The following is a 19597-nucleotide window of genomic DNA, read 5'->3' on the forward strand; positions in this document are numbered from 1 at the left end:
AATTCAATTAAGACGGACAAGTTCAAGATATGAGAATAGCAATTATAGGAAATATGAATAAAAATCTAAGTCAGAGAAATTTTGCTGCTTCAACTTCCTTGTCAATTTACGCCCATTGTCTCCCGGATCTTCGCACAGAGAGCCGACGCAATTGGCTCCCTCATCATAGTAAAGTGGTTGGCATTCTCAATCGCCATTGTGCTGATGTTTCCCGCGCCAATGAACTCATCCCAACCATTCGGCCCAAAGTCCTCCCTGTTATTCAAGAGCCAGTTCATTCCCCGAGGGTCGTCAGGCTGTGCCTCAGGACGGGGATCATCAGGGTTCTTGCACACGCCGTCTGCAGCCCAGATGATGGTCGTCTTAGGCGCCATACCATGCTCAAACGGTTCAGGCACGTACCTATCCAAAGCCTCGATGAAGACACAGAAGTGCTGGAAGAGCCAGTCAGGCGGCGCTTGAGCTTCCTCTCCCATCTCGAAAGCGCCGAAGATACCCGACTTTTCGAGGAAGTCGTACATACGCTTTGGCAGCTTGCCAAGACCAACCGGGTTGGGGGAGTCAATCAGGATGAGGCTCTCGACTACCTCTCCCTCTGATACAAGCTGACGAGCGGCGTCGAAGGCCGAGACGCCTCCTGCTGACCAACCTGCAAGATGGTAAGGGCCTTGAGGTTGACGTCGACGCACTTCGTTCAAGTAAGAGCCTGTGATGTCCTGGAGAGCACAGTTGAACTCATGCGGCTTGGTAAGGTAAGGACTGTTCAATCCAATGACCCTCATGTCGGACGAAATAGAAGGGAGAGTGACATAAGACGTTGCTGAACCAGCACCGTCGGGGAACAGAAAGAGTGTTTGAGAACAGTGCTTGGTGCCCTGCAAGATCGTAGAGGTTGACCGAGGTATCTCAGCCACTACAGGCTTGACCTCCTCAACGACATCATCACCGTGATCACTAGGGGATGTTGAAGCAGCGCTAGACGCAGAACTCTCCGCCTCAGAGTTTGAGCTTGAGAAGTCTTGGTCATTGGCTCCAAGGAAGGACTTGAGATCCTGAACTGTTGAGAACTCGTAGAACTGGGCTGCTGGAATGTCCAAGTCGAGTTCCTCTCGGAAGTTGCCCAGAATGGTCAGTGACATGAGCGAATCAACACCCAGGTCAGCCAAGAGTGTAGTGTCAGTGAGCTGAGAGATGTCGACTCCAATCTCATCGGCAATGATCTCGAGAGCCTTCTGAATAAGGCCAGAAGCAGAGCCGACAGGCGACTCTGTTGGCTCGGGAGGTGATGTTGTGCCGACGCTATGGCTAGTGGTAGACGGGGGAGTGAGAACAACGTGTTTGACGGGCTCGGGAGCAACGTGCTTAACAACGCCATGCTTGGCTTTGGCTCCGGAAGGCTTGGGTAGAAGCATCTCGAGTACCTTGCGAGCGACCTTCTTGAACGTGACACCACCACAGATACCGATAATCTTACCATCACGAAGAACGTGGACATCGCCACTATAAGTCGAATCATCAGAGCCTACCGCCTGCATCTTGACGTATGTCTGATACTGCACGTCACACTGGTAAGGTTCAACCAAGCGAAGCGTGCGCCAGCCATGATTGATGTAGACATGATCATCAAGATCCAAGCTATCACTGCAGTTCATGATGAAGCCAGTGATGTGACCCAGACTGTCACAGCAGTACGGGTTGAGCGCGAAAGTGTCTTTGCCTGAGGGCATAAAGACCTTGCCAGTTCCTTCGAGTCCTTCACTGTCAAACCAGACCTGCTCGATGCCTTGGAACGCAGACCCGTACTGGACCGAGTTGGAGAATATCTTGTACAAGAGACCACGACGCATCATGTGAGCAGAACCATCACTGGCGCCTTGGACGAGCTGTTTGATGCCTCGCTGGATGAGGTACGCGTTACTCTGCCAGCTTTCACGGTGAGAACTTGGATTCTCGACCGCTACATCGCAGACTGCATGGAGAGTGGTCTGCTTTCCGTTTGCACCGACGCTGAAGATGCGAACTGAACCGCGCATGGTGGTCCAGTCCATATCGAGCGATGCTCGGAACAGCTGAGGGCCAGTCTCTCCCACGATGAGAGCCTTTTCGACAGCCATGTTGTTGATTGAAGGTAGGTTCGTGTGCGTATCGAGGCCGTGGTTCTGGATGAGGTGCTTGGCGAGGGTGAAGGCGATGTCGGCGAAGAGAGTCTGCAAATCGTCAAGTCAGTGATAGAATCCAGTACAAAAGAGAGAGAGGCCTCACCGAAGGAGCCATAGTCAATCCGTTGACGCGATGGTTTTGCGCAATGGCCAAGAGAGACGGGTCATGCATGTCAGACTCAACCGTGATAGAACTTCTCTTATCACCATGAACCTGCTCAATGACATTATGCACTGAATCACTCAGCCTCAGTGCCCTCGCTTGTACAACTGCACCGACCGGGCCATTCTCAACGGGAGCGTCGCCCTTGGTAAGACACCAGCTGTACTTGTACTGCATCCAGTAGTTGGCAAGCTGCCAACTATACTTGGGGAGCTGAAGAACATTGCGAGAAGATGCAAAGTCACGATGGTACTCGTCCCAGTTCACGGAGAAGCCAGCCAGATGCAAAGCGCAAAGGGAATCTGCGAGAGTCTTGAAGTGGTCCTCTTTGCGGCGGAGAGACGCAAGGCACCGGAAGTCTTGGCCGATGATTGACTTGACCATTCGCGTGAGGATGGGATGGGCTCCGATTTCGATACACATGCCGCTTCGGTCCATGATGCCTTGCGATTCAGCCATTTTGATAGCACCGAGGAAGTCAACTGTCTCACGGCAATGACGTCGGATGTACTGAGGACCAAGGGTATCACCAGTGAGTAGCGTGCGCAGAAGAGGCGAGACGATAGGAAGTTTGGGTTCGTGGAACCCAACTTGGGACGCCAGTTCTTCGAGGTCATCTAGAATGGGATCAACCTGAGAAGAGTGGAAGGCAAACGGAATCTCTAGTTTGTGAAGCTTGTAGCCAGCCTGAGTCAACTTCCCACAGAGCGACTCGATGTCCGCGTTGGGACCACTAAGGACAGTGTCTTCAGCGCCGTTGACACAAGCAATCTCGACCTTCAAGTCAGATGAGATGTGTTGCCTCAAATCATCAGCCGCCGCTTTGACAGCGACCATGCCGTGCGTGTAGGCAGTGCACTTCTTGTCAAGAAGCGCTGCCCTGTGACCACAGAGAAAGATGGCATCGTTGACGCTGAGAACACCAGCAATCTGAAGAGCAGCATACTCACCCAGGCTATGTCCGATGACGTACTGGGGAGTGATACCGAGGCTGATCCAGAAGCGGGCGAGTGAAATCTGGATAATGCACGTTCCGAGCTGCACGACAACTGCAGAGAGATCTTCAACGGGTGTTGTGCCGTGAATGAGTGGGAGAACAGATGGGAGTCCCTGAAGAGTTGCGATGGAGTCAAGCTGGTGAATGTCTGATCGGAAGGATGAGAAGCTCTTGTAGTACCCAATGGCCATGGCAGTCTCCTGCGCTCCCTGTCCAGTGAAGAGGAAGCCGACCTTGGGTGACACTGCGGGAATGCCCTTGACTTGACCAGCATCGGTAGCAGCCTTGAGAAGAGACTTCCTCAAGTCGTCAAGACCGTTGGTGACAAACGCAACACGTCGACTGTGGTGTACACGTCGAGCAGTAGTCGTGTATGAAAGCTGAGAGAGAAGCTCACCCTCCGGAGCCCAAGAGTTGGCGATGTAAGCTTCAAGGGCCTTCAGGTTCTCCTCCAAAGCCTTGGTAGACCGCGCCGAGACAGCCACGACATGCTCAGTACGAGCATCCCCATCTTGATGCTGTCGTGCTGGATGAACAGCGGGACCATCCTCAAGCAGCAATGAAGTGTTTCCACCAGCAGCAGAGAAGTTGTTCACCAACACCCTGCGCTTACCGCCCTCAGGCCGAGACCAATCCACGCTATCCTTCAGAGCAATGCGCACACCACGATGATCCAAGTCCTTAGGAAAACCCTGGTTGATCTTGGTCTTGATACCGCAGTGAGGCGGAATCGTGTTCTTCTGCATCATCAGCAGCACCTTGATGATGGCGAGAACTCCAGAGGCTGATTCAGCGTGTCCGACGTTTGCTTTGACTGAGCCGAGATACAAGCTCTTATCGCGTGGACGGCTGTGATCGAAGGCGAATGAGTTGAGGACGGATCGCATCTCAACTGCATCGCCAGCCTGGGTCCCCGTTCCGTGCATCTCGACGTAGCTAACATCGTGAGGATGGATACCGGTTTCGTTCAACAGCTTCTTGAAGAGATACTCCTGGGCGTCTGCGAGAGGTCGGGTGATGGAGACGGACTCTGCTGAGTGGTTGGTGTGTGCTCCCAGGATGACTCCAAAGATGGGATCACTGTCTGCGATAGCATCTGGAAGGCGTTTGAGAATCAAGGTGCCGATTCCATCAGCGCGGCAGTAACCATCCGCACCGTCGTCAAAAGCCTTGCAGTTTCCCGTACGGGAAAGGAAATGCCCGCGATCGAGGCCTGCAAAGTTGTCCGGGTTCGTCATGACATTGGTTCCGCCAGCAATCGCAGTGTCACAATCCCTGTTCTTCAACGACGTGATCGCAAGATTGATCGCAGCAAGACTCGAAGAGCAAGCAGTGTCAACAGCGATACTCGGGCCCGTGAACTTGAAAAAGTAATTGACCCTTCCAGGAATGAAGGCACGATTGGCTCCAGGAATGTAGTAAGTATCAACATCCTGTGAGGAGTTCACCTCGCCCCAATCGTTACTCGTAGTACCGTAGTAAACTCCCACGCGGTTCCGCTGCGTGGAAGGAGTTCGGTCCGGCACGACACCAGCCATCTCGAGGGCTTCGTAAGCCGTGAGCAGGGCGAGTCGCTGAGCTGGATCAGTCTGCATGGCTTCCTTGGGCGACATGTGGAAGAACTGGGTGTCGAAGTAACCTGCAGACTTTAACCAGCAGCCGTACTGGACTTGGCTGGTGTTCTTGCGCTGGCCAGTAGGATCGTAGTGGTCACGAGCAAAGCGCTCTTCGGGGACAGGTTTATGGACGTCGAGACCACGGATTAGAAGATCCCAGAACTCGTCGAGGTTGTCGGCTTCTGGGAATCGACCGCTGAAACCGATGATGGCGATCTTGTTCTCATCGCCAGGAGCAAGATTGGGTTCTGCTCGGTCTTTGGTCAGGCTCTCCAAGGTTGGCCCAATGCGAGTTGTAGCTCCTCTCTTAGCCAACCAATCAGCGAGACTGCAAACAGTTGTTTGGGCATTGACCGGTATCAAGGTAGCTTCAGTGCCAGAAACGGTTTCGACTAGAGCGTCGGTGACGAGATCCATACGAATTTGCTGAGACAGAGCGCTGCTCAAAACGTTCTTGAGGAGGTTCCCGAAAGACAACTGGTCTAAGCGAGATCCGGAGGCGCAGGAGATGATGGGAATGAGCATCTCGTTCTCTAGGAACCCAACGTCTTCAAGGATTGATGCAAGGCCATGTTCCAGGCTGGATTCGGAGTATGATGAAGAGTTATGGTAGGGACCATAGATGGGAGCTGGATATAACCTCTTTCCAGAGAAAGTATCGCAAGACTTCACTGACTCGAGGATAGATGGGGGACCGCTGATTGTTGTGAAACCAGGACCAGTGGCGCTGATGTAGGGACGCGAACTGTATGTAAGATTCTGAAACAAGAATGAGCATTACTCAAATTGGGAATACCAAAGCTCTCGAACTTACTTTTTCCTTGGAGAATTCTTTTAATGCTTCTGAAACAAGCTCCTCCTGATTCGAAGACAGAATCATGGACCAGCTCGAAGGTGTCGAGTACCCAAGGTTCTCGGCTCTTCTGCGAACGTGCATTCCAAGTCGGAAGGCAACTGTCGCAGCTTCAACGCCCAGTCTCGAGATCTCGAAAACATCCTTCGCGCAGCTGACAGCAGCGGCTGCAATGCTACCAGTGCAGATACCGAGTAGCAAAGATGGAGCTGCCGGCGGGTGTTGCTTATCCGAACGAGCCAAATAGCTTGAATCTCATCAGCAAACCGAGAACTTGCTCGTTTCCATCAGACTTACTCAATGTAGTATCCAATCTCATAAATGCACACAAAAGCACTATCCAGCGCCGCATGAGGCTCACTCCTCCGAACGCCCTCCAAAAGCAAACTCAAGCTCTCAGCCTCGGGAATCGATTTTCTCTCTAAAGACGAGAGCGAAACAATCTCTCTTCGCACAGCCAAAAACGCCTCGCCAAGAAAGGAAGTCAAAAGCGCATTATCTTTCACGCGCACAAGGGCTTGCAATTTATCAAGAACGGGTGTGCTCTGATCGCCAAAGACATACACATCTGCTGAGGACGCCATCGTGAAAGAATGGCAAAAATAATCGCTGTTGAAAGCAGTAATACAATGTGCAATATTTCGTTTGTCTTGGCTGTTTTCTTGCCAAGATGTATCTGGCTTATACTGTAGAGGTTTAGACCTGCATGCATCCTTTTTGGTAATTCGTAAAGGGCCTGGCAGACGAGCTAGTTAGTGTTGGGTCCGCGCTTTTGCGAAAATGTCCGTAGTGGCTTGCATGGGTAGTATAGCGGCTAATTACGCCACGCAGGATCAGATCAGAGATGAAGCTCCGAAGAGGTCCGAATTCTTATCTGGCAGGGGAAGCTGAAACGGGCAGGGTGGCGTAGTAGGTGCCGTGAACCGAAGACGAATAGAGACAAGAGAAGAGCCACGCAGTTGATGCACTGATGCCTGTGCCAGCTGGACTCTGTGCCCTGATGGCGACTCGAAACTCGGCACTTGCATAGACTCCCATTGATTTTATTGCCTTAGCAATCCAAAAATCTGTGGCCTTGAGGCTTAATTCCTAGAATTGAACTTGATGTGGGCTTATGGAATGACTGAGGTGAATAACCATGTCGAAATCTCCGAGGGAGCTTAATCGATTGTGTAGATTATAGACTGTCAGGAGGTTGATATTTCTATTAGTTGAGCCTCATTCATATGATCTACATAATGACTCAAATGAATGAAGAGAATTAGCGAGCAAAATATGGCTTAGATTGATATCAAATGTTCTGTAGAGAGGCCATTCTAAGAGCCAACCTCAACGACCCCAGTCGCTGCCTGCACTGGATTCCGAAGTCCCACAAACTCATTCCGCTGCTCAGACTCCTTGATACTCGCAGCCTGTTTACTCTCCTTCTCCTCCGCCTCCTTAACCTCCTTGGCCACCCTCTGCCGTCTCGCCATCTCCGCCCGCGCCTCCTCAACAGCCTTGTTATAAAGATGCCCTCGAGCCGTAAGCTCAACATCCTCCAGATACGGCGCAGCAGAAAGTGCCATAAAGGCACGCAAAAGCCAGTCCTCGTTACTAAGCTTCAACATGTCTTTGACAAGAGTAGTTGCAGGTCCAGGAGTGCAAAGCAGTGCTTTTCCAACCATTTGGGATCTCTCCAGGGCTGTTGTAGCTGGCTGTGCGCGCTCCTGAGCATAGCTTGCGAGTACGGACTTGACGACGTCGCTAGACAGCTTGTCGCCTGACTGGCTTGCCTTTCGCGCTGCCATGAGCTTGTTGACGAAGACGGCGCAGGACTCTATGGCCTGGTTGGCGCCTTGTCCACCAGCCGGTGTAGTCTTACAAGCTGCATCGCCAACAATCACAGCGCGATCGGTGTGCCAGCCCTTCGCGACACCTTCTTCAACGCCAATCTTGACCGCCACTACACTGTTCTTGTAGATCTCACCAAACTTGAGCTTGGGAGTGACCTGTGTATGAGCGACGCTTAGACAGAGAGCCTCTGCTTCAGCTTCAGTGTATCGCGGGGCCTGAGAGAGCGGGACGTTCCGGTTCAGATTCTCAAATACAAACCAGAATACGATTCCATCTTTGCCCGTGAAGCCGATAACTGTTTGGTTCTCTCGGTAGACGGCGAAGCGTTCACCGGGGGCGATACCTTCGGTGGGTGCTGACATGCCGTAGACTGTGGAGCAGGCAACGCTGATGTCTGGCCATACGTTAGTGGAAACTCACCATGATCAGCTTTGTGCATAACTCACAATCATCTGCAGTCAATGGTTCAGGCAGCTTTGAGTCAATGTGTGTGCGTACAGCGCTTCGCACGCCATCAGCACCAACGACAATGTCTGCAGTAAGAGACAAGCCGTCTGTTGTTGTAACAGTGACATGGTCCTCGCTCTCCTCAATTGAAGCAACGCGTGCTGAAGTCTTAACACATTCTGTGCGCTGAATGTGTCGTACCATGATAGGTAGCAGCTTGCGGCGCTCAATGAAGGCAACAGGATATCCGATCCTAGCACGTACCCCATTAGCCGACACTCGAAATAAACAAAATTCAATTATACTAACTTGTCACGATATTGACCCATGGCGTCAGAGTCATTCATCAAGTTCCCCTCGCTGTCATAAGAGAACCACTTCTCAAGCGGAATAGTAGCCTCCTCAATATCCTCCACGAGACCAAGCTGATCAAGAATACGGAGGCCATTTGGCTGCAGACCAATACCAGCGCCTCTATCAGACTCAAGAGTATCGCGACCCTCGAGGAGGAAATAGCTGATGTCGAGTTTCTCAAACATCAGCGCGAGAGTAACTCCAGCGATTCCTCCTCCAGCGATGATGACTTCATAATGCTGGTTTGGTTCAGCCATGGTGATAGTGAGATGGAGTAGAATATTCTTTGAATTACGATTGCCTCGGTTTACGGGCTTTCAGAAGGGATAGAGTATCCTTTAGGGCGATGTTGTTTATTTGAGCAGGCAGCGCCTCACTAGTGTAGCTTATGCATAAGCACCGGCCGAAGATATCCGAATTTTAAAAGTCGCCTCATCCACGCATGGTGAAACACGCAGAAATCGGAGGACTTCGGACTTCCTAAACAGGTAGGACACTGCAGTTCCTCTATTGTCCAATATTGCAGTTGTACACAAATGGCACCACTTTATAGACCTGATAAGCCTCTAGGAATTTCCATCTTCTCAGCATCATCTCATCAAACAGCAATTCAACATTATCTTCCTCGTCTTGACATTCACAAATCACATCGCCCAACATGGTTTCAAACGGCATTTCTAACGGTACCAATGGTACAAACGGCACTACTACCAATGGCACCAATGGTGTCAACGGACATGCCGCCCTGTCACCCCTGGAGGTCTTAGTCCAAGATCTCAACAAGAACACCACCACATTGAACGGGTACCTCCGCGCCAACAAACTTCCCGAGCCTAGCTTCGAGCGGGATGCGCCCATTATCAACTTATCGCCTGATGCACCTGAAGAGGCGCAGGTTGCTAAGGAGAAGGTGCTCGACAGTGCGCTGCAAATCTTCCAGCTTGTCTCTGGCCCAGGCGAGTACTTGCAAAACGTCATCACAGGTGTAGGTACCCCACCACAAACATTTGCTATAGCTTTGAATGACCATTATAGTATCATTATATGGAGATCCTCCGATGGATGAGCCACTTCAAGATCTTCGAGCTTGTTCCCTTGGAGGGCAAGATCTCATACACAGAGCTGGCCTCCAAAGCTGGCGTAGCTGAGTTACGGCTCAAGACTCTTGCCCGTATGGGCATGACGAACCATCTCTTTGCCGAGCCTGAGCCTGGCTTCATCGCTCACTCAGCTACCTCAGCCGCTCTGGTGACCAACAACAGATTCTCTGACCAGAGAGTCTGGATGACAAGCATCATTGCCCCAGTCATTGCATCTATGGTCACTGCGCATGAGAGGTGGCCTGATAGCACTGCTCCTAACAAGGCAGCTTTCAATGCTGCGTTCAACACTGATCTCCGCATGTATGAGTACATTTCTAAGCAGCCTGATGTTTACAAGCTCTTTGGTCGTGTCATGGATGCGATTGCCACTAGCCCCAAGAGTGACTTGAAGCACCTTGTTAGTGGCTTTGACTGGGCTGGACTTGGCAAGGCCAACGTTGTCGATGTAAGTATCTCCCGCGCCTATCACACTGCAGAAGCTAACGTATCTCGTGAAGATTGGAGGCAACATCGGCCACAGCTGCGTGAAGCTAGCCGAGGCCTTCCCCGATCTCAACTTCATCATCCAAGACATCCCCCACGTCGTTGAAGAAGGCGCCAAAGTCATCAAGGAGAACAACGAGGCCAGCATCGCCAACCGTATCCAATTCCAAGAATACGACTTCTTCCAGAAGCAACCAGTCGTCGGCGCTGATATCTATCTCTTGCGCCAGATCTTTCACAACTGGGATTTTGAGAACTCTGTCAAGATCCTCAAGAACACTGTTGAGTCTATGGGTCAGAACTCTCACGTGTTGATCATGGACTTTGTGGTGCCTGAGCCTGGCACCGTCTCGTCTGTGAACGAGCGTGTTCTTCGATCTCGTGATGTGGGCATGATGCAGCTGTTTAATTCTCTTGAGCGAGACCTTGAGGGCTGGAAAGCGATTTTGGAGGCGGTGGACTCGAGGCTTAAGATTAATGCTGTCAACACGCCATATGGCAGCTTCATGTCGGTAATTGATGTCGTTCTAGGGTAGGGGATTAATAGATTTAGTTACGCGACTTTAGCCATTCCATCAAGATTAGAAACACGATAAATTTGATGCAGCTTGCTTATTCCTATTATTGCTTGTATTTTTAATCTAATTGAGTGATGGCTCTTGTCTCCACGAAATTGTTGCGAGCAGTGGCATGGAATAATAAACTAATTCGTCTCACGTTCGAGGTTCAAGGGTCGTATGCAGCTGCGCTCAGCCAAAAAAGACCGTGCTTCAATGATAGTCGATATCATGTGCATTAGTATCTGTACACTTGTACACTAAAGATCTTGAGTTTACTATCATCTGAACCTAATTGACTGACAGTTCGTCCCATAATCGTGAACTGACGCTCGGTGACAACTGACAACCAGGGATTGCCATGTTCAGATACTCAGATCGCCAAGATGAAGTGTTGCCAGATTTGGTCATGACACATTCCAGGGGTTGCCAGAGCGAGCCAATCGCGGGTCGTGGTTATGCGATTATGCGAGATGGCGAGACTCCACACCCGCGTCCTCGGGCTGCTTATCCGAGACTTGAGCGACGCGACGATCGCTGAGGATGACGCTGAAGTTCGGAAATCTCAGCAATTACAGGCGGACATCTTCGGACCTTGAATGTGAGTACATAAACGCTGATACGTCAACACACTCTGCCTCACCGAAACAAGCTTCAGCTGCCCTACCATTCCACCCTACTGCCCTGTACTGTACCTGTACCACCTTGAACTGACACCCTGAACCATCCCTGCTTATCTCGCTCACTACCATGCCATCTCCACATTTCTCCAAAGTCCTCGTCTTTGGTGCAACCGGCGAAGTTGGCTCCGCCGTCGCACTCGAGGCCCACGCTCTCGGCGCCCACGTCTCCATCGCCCTACGCGACACAACCAAGCACAACGAGTGGATCTCTCCCTCACAGGAACACGCCGCAGACCTGCAGCGCATCAGTGCCGACCTAACCGATCCCGACTCCCTGAAGCGGGCCGTGCATGACACAGGCGCCCAGGCAGCTTTCATCTACGCCGTTCGATCCAAGGACACGTTGCGTGGTGCCATCACGGCCCTGCGCGACGCTGGCATCCAGTACCTCGTCTTCCTGTCGACGAGTCAGGTTAGGACCGCGGGCACCACCAAGGGTGACATTCGATCCATCAAGCCTGACCACTTCATCCCATGGCAGCATGCGCAGGTTGAGATTGCGCTGGAGGAGCTTGAGGTGCCACATGCAGCGGTCCGGGCCGGGTTCTTTGCGAGCAACCCGCTAAGAATTTACCTTGATCGATCTTCGGAGCCTAAACAAGTCAATTTGCTAGCTCCGGAAGTGCCGCATGATCCCATTGACCCCAAGGATATTGGGCGTGCGGCTGCTGCCGTCTTAGTCAACCCGCGGCTGTATGCGAGTGGCTATCAGGGAGAGCCAAAGAAGGACGTCGTTTATCTAAGCGGACCGGCCTTGCTCTCGCAGACTGAGCAGTGGGAGATTATCAACCGGGAGCTTGTCGCTGCAGGTAAGCCTGAGGTCAAGGTCAATCACATTACGGTTGAGCAATACCTTGAGAATCTGGCCAAGCTCCATGTTCCTGATGTTGTAGCCAAGTCTCTTGCTAAGTCCATGGTTGAGACGAGGGCACTGTATGCTCCTGAGGATTACGAGAAGTCGCGGGGTAATGTTGAGCTTTTGACAGGCCGCAAGGCTACAGCATTTGATGAATTTGTCAAGAGAGAGATACCAAGATACTTTGACTAAATTTAGACTGGACGCGCTATGCTTCAAGATAGAGATGCCATCTACATTTCATATAGAATAGCCTTTGCATTCAACTAAATAGACACCTCTTATTAAACATTTCTATCTTGCTTGCAGTAGCCTTTCTATGGATTGTTATTTGTGCAGGGAACCCGAGAGTCTAACAGTGGTCAATGCCAGGTGATCTGATCAATTGAATCTCGGTAGCCCAAGATCAAACCCCGCCAGAGATGATGCCCCATGCTCAGCATCTACCCACGGCCACTCCGGAATCATATCCATGAAAGGACCCAAAGTCTCCGTCCCAAGTACTCTCTGTAGAGCATCTGACTGACCACTGCTATCAAGTGGCACTGTTGCCATACCAGGCAACGATGCTTCTGACCCTGGTATAGAAGGCGGCGTCTGCTGCAACGGCCCGTACCAGTTATTAGAGTACGCTGGTGTTGGATACTGCGAGAAAAGCCCTGGTGAAGGAGAGTACAAGACAGGATCTCTTCTCTGAACTTTACGGCCAGCATTTGACGACCGCCCAGGAGTCGTCTGTTGCATCTCTTTGACATAGCGAGCTTTAGCCATGAGCCTCTTTATAGGTCTCCATAAAGCAAGGCGAGTCTCATCTTGTTTGCTCTCATCGACCTTCCATCCCTCGTATACTGTCGTTACGCAGTCCCATGCCTGATCACATTGTGCTGATTGAGGTCGAGCGCACAGCTCAGAGAGGACAAATGCCATGGCGCCCCATTGGATATGAGTCTTGGAGTACCATGTGAATTGTATGATCTCCTTGCTTGTGAGAAGCATGCCAGATACCTCCAGTATTTTGATTGAAGTTTGGAAGAGCTCGTCGCGCACTTTGTTGTCCAGCTGGCCTGCGGTGTTGGGAGTAGGAGGGAATTGGTTGCTCGTGCTCTTACCATCAACTTCCCTTTCTCGTGACACTACTGAGTACTGGGTTATAAGCCAGAATCGACCAAGGATGATTTGTGCAACTGCCGAGGAAAGAAGCTGAAATGGTACTGAAGTATCACAAATGGGTAGATACTTGTCCCGCAACCGACTTTCTAATTCTTGGATCAGAGTTTTGGGAGTATCTGAGGTGTCATCTACCCTTGGGGTACTTCCATCCTCTGATGTTTTGTTCTGCTTGTGCCTCATGCGACCCAGCTTCAGACCTGTCTGTATAGCCTCACACCTGACCAACGTGAGCGTCATATCAGTCGCATGGTCCCATCGTTCAGCTGGAGGCTCCACCATCTCGGGTGACAAATCAACATCATTGATGTGCAGTGGAGGTTTGGTATCTGTAATAAACCCTTGCGCAATAGGTTCATTGCAGTGATACTCTGATGAGCGGCTATCGATAATGCAGATCTGCCACCATAAACGGCGGCGCAGCTCAGTCTCGAAGGGCTTTAGTCCGAATATGGTGCCATCGCGATGGAGACCCATGGTTCTGGCAATATGGAAGACCAGCGATGTGAGTGCCCATGCAGCACGCGAGTCATCTTCATTCGGCAGAGCAGACAAGAAAAGCACTGCGGCTTGCAACATGGTCATACTCTGAGTGCTGAGGAGGTTGCCTTGAGCGAGGGCTTGTTCAACTGCAAACCGATATCTTTCCAGGGCAGCTTCACGAGTTTCATCAAGAATATTCAGACATTGCTCTGGGTTGAGACTGATGACCGCTGAGTAATGGATAGTGAACAACAGGGTCTCGGTATGCTTATCCACTGTGCCAAGAGATGCGATGGCATCCCAGTAGATTCTTGTCAAGGTCGGCATGTGAAATATGCGGACCAGCGGCGCGACATTCTCACTGAATGCGGCAAAAAGCGTGACTGCCTGTTGCAGTGAGGGATGGTAATGATAGAGAGGTGAAGCAATGGCGCGATAGCCAAAAATGGCGGCGTTGAGTCCTAGTTGGGGAGATGATGGTGAAGTAGCTGCAGTGGTGGCAGATGAAGAGATGGAAGGCTCGTAGCCAGCATCTTCACTAGCAGGCTCAAAGAGGAGATCACGCAGCTCCTCAACCTACAGATAGTGTCAGTCACGAAGAAATAAAAGCAAAGAAGTAATGAAGGACATGCCTCGTTTGATAGAGTAACCCATAATGCATTATTCACATAGTAGCTCTTTGACTCATCGACCTTGAGACGACTAAAGTCCTGCTCGAATGAATGACCCTCACTGTCTTGGGCAGTCTGCGGGGTATCCTGGTTCTCTCTGGCTATGTAATTGTTAGATGGAATCTGCAGTGAGTGAGTGTAAGGCTGCATTTCACTTACCAGCCGCACCGAACTGTCCAATGATGCTCTCAAGGCGCGACAAACGCTCTGATAGTTGGGGCGCAAGGCTGCGTTTCGGCCTCTTGGGTGCTCTCCCTCGACCAGGCGGGTAGATGCAATTGACTTCAGATCTGATACAATTAGAACATTGGGGGAATTGGCGGTCGCATTTGACTCTGCGTTGGCGACAGTGGATGCAGGTCCGCACTTGGACGTGCGACTGAGCCAGGCCTGGCATGGAGAGATTGCCTAAAGCAGAGTCCATCTTGCTGTGACTGACAAGAGACGTCAAGAAATGATTACCCTAGAGGATGTGTGCTCGTGTCTTGGCAATGTTAATTGCAGGTTGGATAGACGTATGGCCATGTCGTTGGAATGTCTCAGAGGACTCAAGGTCGGGCGAGCGAAGCAGCGGACAATTGTGCGAGAGAGTGCCCCGCAGATGATGATCAGCGCCGCTATTGGCCCGGCAGTCGCATAACTTATGCGAGGTGCGCGAGCGAGCGAGACAGCGAAAACACTCGCGAAATTGGCCATTACGGGCATCAGGAGAAAACACATGATGCTAGCGCTGAGAGAAAACATGATAAAGGCCTGTAAAGAAATCCGCAAAAGGATTCTCTCCCACGGAAAAGCACCTCAACCACTGATACAAGGAGTACTTTTGCCCTTATCTTGCCGCCCTCCAGTACATTCTAGACTTGCATACCCCGCCAAATCACGGAGAGACAGGCTCCACTGAATGATCTGACAGCTAGCAGCAGCAGCAGCAAGATGAACGAAGAGTCCAACATGGGTGGTGTCTTCAAGGAAGAGGAAGCGCAATCGGGCGACGTGGTCGACTTTGAGGGAGACTCCGACACCCACAACCCGCAGAACTGGCCCATGGGGAAAAAGGTGTATACGACAGCCCTGTGGGCCCTGACTACCTGCTGGATCACCTTCGCCTCCGCCATCTACTCCGCCGGCACAGCAGAGATTAGTGAGGAGTTCCATGTGTCGTACGAGGTAGCCAACGCGGGCACCAGTCTGCTCATCTTCGGGTTTGCCCTCGGACCCATGCTCTGGGCGCCTCTGTGTGAGGTTTACGGTCGTAAATGGCCTGCTCTCGCTGTAAGACCCCATTACTGCTGTTACAGTGAAGTTACAGCACCCGCTAACTAACCTCCCCTAGCCCTATTTCATTAGCGCAGCCTTCGCCTTCGGCACTGCGACCGCCAAGGATATCCAGACTATCCTAATTACAAGGTTCTTCGCCGGCGTCTTCGGCAGCTCCCCCATCTCCATCACAGGCGGTTCCATCGTCGACATCTGGACCCCACGCCAGCGGGGCACCCCCATGGTCTGCTACGGCATCACCATCGCTGCGGCCCCGACCCTGGGACCTATCATCGGCGGCGCCTTTATCGCCAGCGGCTGCGGCTGGCGCTGGACCGAGTACCTGACCGGCATCGTCATGATGGTCCAGTTCGTCCTAGACGCCTTGTGGCTGGATGAGAGCCACGCTGACGTGCTTCTCACTCGCAAGGCAAGCCGCCTCCGTCGGTCTACGGGGAATTTCAGTCTCCACGCTAAGGTACGTGAGATCCCATGCCGGGTCCATAATCTTCCCGCTTATGGTGGCCCTTCCCTTCCGTGGCTGATATCTTGGCTGAAACAAAACAAAAATATTACAGTGGGAGGAGACTAGCCCTACGTTCAAGAGTCTACTGAGTACCTACCTTGTCCGCCCGTTTCAGATGCTTCTGGATCCCATCTGCTTACTGCTCACGATCTATACCTCTTTCGTCTATGGTAAGCGCTACAAATATCCCCAGCCCAAATTCAACGTTACCTGTGCTGTGCCAGCATCATTACCTTCCCAAACCCTGCTGACTCATGGGGACTTTTTCCAGCCATCCTTTACGCGAGCTTGGAGAGTTTCGCTCTCGAATACGGCCGGTTCCGAAGATGGGGCCCCGTCGTGAGCCAGCTTCCCTTCCTGTCGCTCTTGATTGGCTGTCTCTTTGCCGCCGCGGCCAACATCTTCAACAACATCTATTACGGAAAGAAGCTCGTCGCCAACAACTTCAAGCCTGTTCCTGAAGCGAGACTTCCACCAATGATGGTGGGCGGCTTCGCCTTCTCTGCAGGTCTTTTCCTTTTTGGCTGTAAGTCGCAATATTTCATTCTCGCTAGCGGAACCGCCCCGAACCTACATGACAATTGTGGAGATGACTTGCATAGACGACTGACCCGTTATTCTCATCGTTTCAGGGACCTCGGTTGAGCACGTCTCTAGCCCATGGCCATCCATCATTGGCGTCTTCCTTACTGGGGTTGGCTTCACCACCATCTTCCAATCGTCCCTCCAGTATCTCGTCGATACTTTCACCCGCTACAGTGCTAGCGCTATTGCGGCTAATACTTTTGTCCGATCCATGGCTGCAGGTGCTTTCCCTCTCTTTGTCTGGCCCATGTATGAAAAGATCGGCATCGATTGGGGGAGCACTATCTTTGCCTGCATTAGCGTGCTTCTGCTGCCAGCTCCATTCCTCTTTTTCAAATGGGGTTATCGGATCAGGGCCCGTGGCGAATTCAGCAAGCTATCAACCTATTAAGGCTGCTGAGGTTAGACAAGCAGCCCTGTCGTGGCTGTTTTGATCCAACATGCATATTCCAATCGCGGAACCGAGCAGATGGTGAGCTGATGTCGGGCGTTGTCCATTTCGTCATTTATGAGACACCGACATGCATGAAATGGTCATGGATACGGGTTTAACAGATGTCATCAATATTGAACGCCACTCATTGCTGGAACGCTCGCTCATTTCAGTGCCCTTTTTAGAGATAAACAACATCACCAGATTGAGTTAGAATAGAACCCTTGTAATTTCCACTTAATAATTCACTCTACCCATCGGCAAGCCTTCTCCCTAACATGATGCTACCGTACCATGACGCTGACTCGCTGCCAAACACGTGCTCCCCGATGATAACATATCGCATTACGTGTTCTAATCCTGAATACGCTTGAATACGATATACCCTGTTTATCGTACTTTCAACCGCACTGACCAACCTGCCATCTCAAGCCTAGCCGAAACCTTAAGCGTATAGTTGGTTGCATCCAGTATAAGCCGAACCTGAAGCTGCATATACGCGGCGTGTCAGATATCGACCACGCTCAGAGAAAAACCACTCAGCAAACTGCGGCATGGATGCTGACTAGTGGCGCAGTGGTGAGAGACGCAAGGCGACGGCAACTCGGCAGTGAGAGACGACCCCCAGCTCTGTAAGCTGCCTGGGCGAGGGCGAGGTATTGTGATTATAAGACTCGCAAGCCTTAGTTGGGGCCAATGTCCCGATTCATCTGATCTGCTGCCTCGGTACAGTATCGAGTCAGCCAACCTGCACTGGCTCCCCAATCCCAAACCCAAAGCCTTGGCAAAATACCTTGATTCTCACCAAGGACACGCACACCCTTCTCTCTACTGCCCAGAACCCTGTCTATCATCCCCCAGACCAACAAACACCATGCCTCCGTATAACTTCCCCTCCGTGAGAGCTTCATGTGATCGCTGCCGATTCCACAAGCTCAAATGCATCGTCAATGCAGAAGACAAATCTGTCCAGCAAAAATGCGCCCGCTGTGTTAGGGCAAAGGTTGAGTGCGTGTATAGCCAACGAGCCCGCCCAAAGCGCCAAAAGAACCTCGAGTCAGAGGGTAGCTCTGGCGAGGGAGAAATGGGGCCTTTGACTCCACCAACTGGCTCTGGCGAAGATGCGAGCTTTGACAATCTCGACTCGTCTTATACAGGATCGCCAGATATTTGGGCCATGCTGAATACGTCGGATTTTGGAGTCCGACTGGACGAGTCGACTTTGACATTTGGCAGCTTCGCACAGACGCCGCCAGGCGTAGCATCTGCGAGCGCGAGTGGGCTGCATGTTGGTTCCATGCTCGACGTAGTACCGAACCAGATTCTTGGTAACGGACTCGTCACGGAGCCCACTACACCCAAACTCGAACAAAACACCGTGTTAGATACATCTGCGAGAATCACGCCCTTCATGCACGATTGCACGCAGTCCCAAGCCAACGGGAGCATCGACATTGATGGAGCTTCGCCAATCACTCGCCTGTCAAATCTCATGGCCGATATCTACCGGACGCTGGCTATTCTCACGGGCACTTCACATGCCAGTAAATATCCCAACTTCAACTTTTGCGAGTATCCTATTGGCACCGTCTTGCATCTGGCTCGAACTCTGGTAGAGATCATCCCTCAAGTCACAAGCTCATTCCACACAGCCTCAGCATTTACTCAGGACGTAAATGGAGTATCGAGACGAGACTCAATATCTTCAATTTCCCCTTTCAACAGCTACAGCTACTACGCAGACCTCCAATCCATCACACCCCCATCATCCACAGCATCCCACAGTCTCAGAGACTCCATGGACGCACCAACAAAAATGCTCGCAATGAGCTGCTACTCCTCCCTACGCCGTCTATACTGCCTAGTCCTGACTCATTTCGAGACCTACCTGAGAATGACACTCCCCGCCTTCACCAGCGAACTTTTGTCGCAAAATGCAGCGGGGGTAAAGACGCTGCAGCTCGGTGAACTGCCTCTTACGGACGAGGTGTGCAGCAGGATTGGCACGGCAGTCAAGTTGATGCTGGATGCTCTCCGATCCGCGGAGGATATGCTCGGCCTTTCTGATTATGCGAGCACTACGCGAAGATGCCGGAAAGCGGATCCATGCGGGTGCCCGTTCTCAGCAGGGTCGACAGAGAGGGGTCAGGATGTAACGCCGTTGGCATATGAGGAGCTCTCGGAGGTATTTAAGGACAGCGCCATGATGGGGTATGAGGGTGCGCACATGGATAATTTGGCGAGCAAAGTCGAGTCTGTGAAGACAATGTTGAAGGATAGAATAGACCTCCGCCTCTAAAGCTTAGACTTATACATAGGTAGATTATTTAATTCTTTTTCACTTTATCGTGCAATTCGAATGCGTATT

At 51.5% G+C, this 19597-nt stretch overlaps 7 protein-coding genes; 4 read left to right on the plus strand and 3 right to left on the minus strand.

Moving 5' to 3' along the window:
• Positions 1 to 101: 101 nt before the first annotated feature.
• On the minus strand, positions 102 to 6372 carry FFUJ_06742 (bikaverin cluster-polyketide synthase; the record flags this gene model as incomplete). XM_023576916.1 has 4 exons in its annotated part: positions 102 to 2207; positions 2263 to 5694; positions 5750 to 6035; positions 6086 to 6372. 4 exons carry the CDS (start codon positions 6370 to 6372, stop codon positions 102 to 104), a joined length of 6111 nt encoding a protein of 2036 aa, XP_023430071.1.
• Positions 6373 to 7104: 732 nt separating this feature from the next.
• Positions 7105 to 8682, minus strand: FFUJ_06743 (bikaverin cluster-monooxygenase; the record flags this gene model as incomplete). XM_023576918.1 has 3 exons in its annotated part: positions 7105 to 8018; positions 8071 to 8324; positions 8381 to 8682. 3 exons carry the CDS (start codon positions 8680 to 8682, stop codon positions 7105 to 7107), a joined length of 1470 nt encoding a protein of 489 aa, XP_023430072.1.
• Positions 8683 to 9083: 401 nt separating this feature from the next.
• On the plus strand, positions 9084 to 10547 carry FFUJ_06744 (bikaverin cluster-O-methyltransferase; the record flags this gene model as incomplete). XM_023576919.1 has 3 exons in its annotated part: positions 9084 to 9410; positions 9461 to 9973; positions 10026 to 10547. The coding sequence occupies 3 exons, from the start codon at positions 9084 to 9086 to the stop codon at positions 10545 to 10547; spliced, it is 1362 nt and encodes a 453-aa protein (XP_023430073.1).
• Positions 10548 to 11318: 771 nt separating this feature from the next.
• Positions 11319 to 12299, plus strand: FFUJ_06745 (bikaverin cluster-transcription factor enhancer; the record flags this gene model as incomplete). Its single annotated transcript, XM_023576920.1, has 1 exon — positions 11319 to 12299. One exon carries the CDS (start codon positions 11319 to 11321, stop codon positions 12297 to 12299), a length of 981 nt encoding a protein of 326 aa, XP_023430074.1.
• Positions 12300 to 12488: 189 nt separating this feature from the next.
• Positions 12489 to 14852, minus strand: FFUJ_06746 (bikaverin cluster-transcription factor; the record flags this gene model as incomplete). XM_023576921.1 has 3 exons in its annotated part: positions 12489 to 14333; positions 14408 to 14529; positions 14588 to 14852. The coding sequence occupies 3 exons, from the start codon at positions 14850 to 14852 to the stop codon at positions 12489 to 12491; spliced, it is 2232 nt and encodes a 743-aa protein (XP_023430075.1).
• Positions 14853 to 15361: 509 nt separating this feature from the next.
• Positions 15362 to 17187, plus strand: FFUJ_06747 (bikaverin cluster-efflux pump; the record flags this gene model as incomplete). XM_023576922.1 has 5 exons in its annotated part: positions 15362 to 15700; positions 15762 to 16163; positions 16264 to 16381; positions 16483 to 16737; positions 16844 to 17187. 5 exons carry the CDS (start codon positions 15362 to 15364, stop codon positions 17185 to 17187), a joined length of 1458 nt encoding a protein of 485 aa, XP_023430076.1.
• A 916-nt stretch (positions 17188 to 18103) lies between these two features.
• On the plus strand, positions 18104 to 19528 carry FFUJ_06748 (uncharacterized protein; the record flags this gene model as incomplete). The annotated part of the gene is made up of 1 exon (XM_023576923.1): positions 18104 to 19528. The coding sequence occupies one exon, from the start codon at positions 18104 to 18106 to the stop codon at positions 19526 to 19528; it is 1425 nt and encodes a 474-aa protein (XP_023430077.1).
• Between the last annotated feature and the right edge of the window lie 69 nt (positions 19529 to 19597).

The sequence above is a fragment of the Fusarium fujikuroi genome, chromosome FFUJ_chr05 (assembly GCF_900079805.1).
Source record: "Fusarium fujikuroi IMI 58289 draft genome, chromosome FFUJ_chr05".
Lineage (NCBI taxonomy): Eukaryota > Fungi > Ascomycota > Sordariomycetes > Hypocreales > Nectriaceae > Fusarium > Fusarium fujikuroi.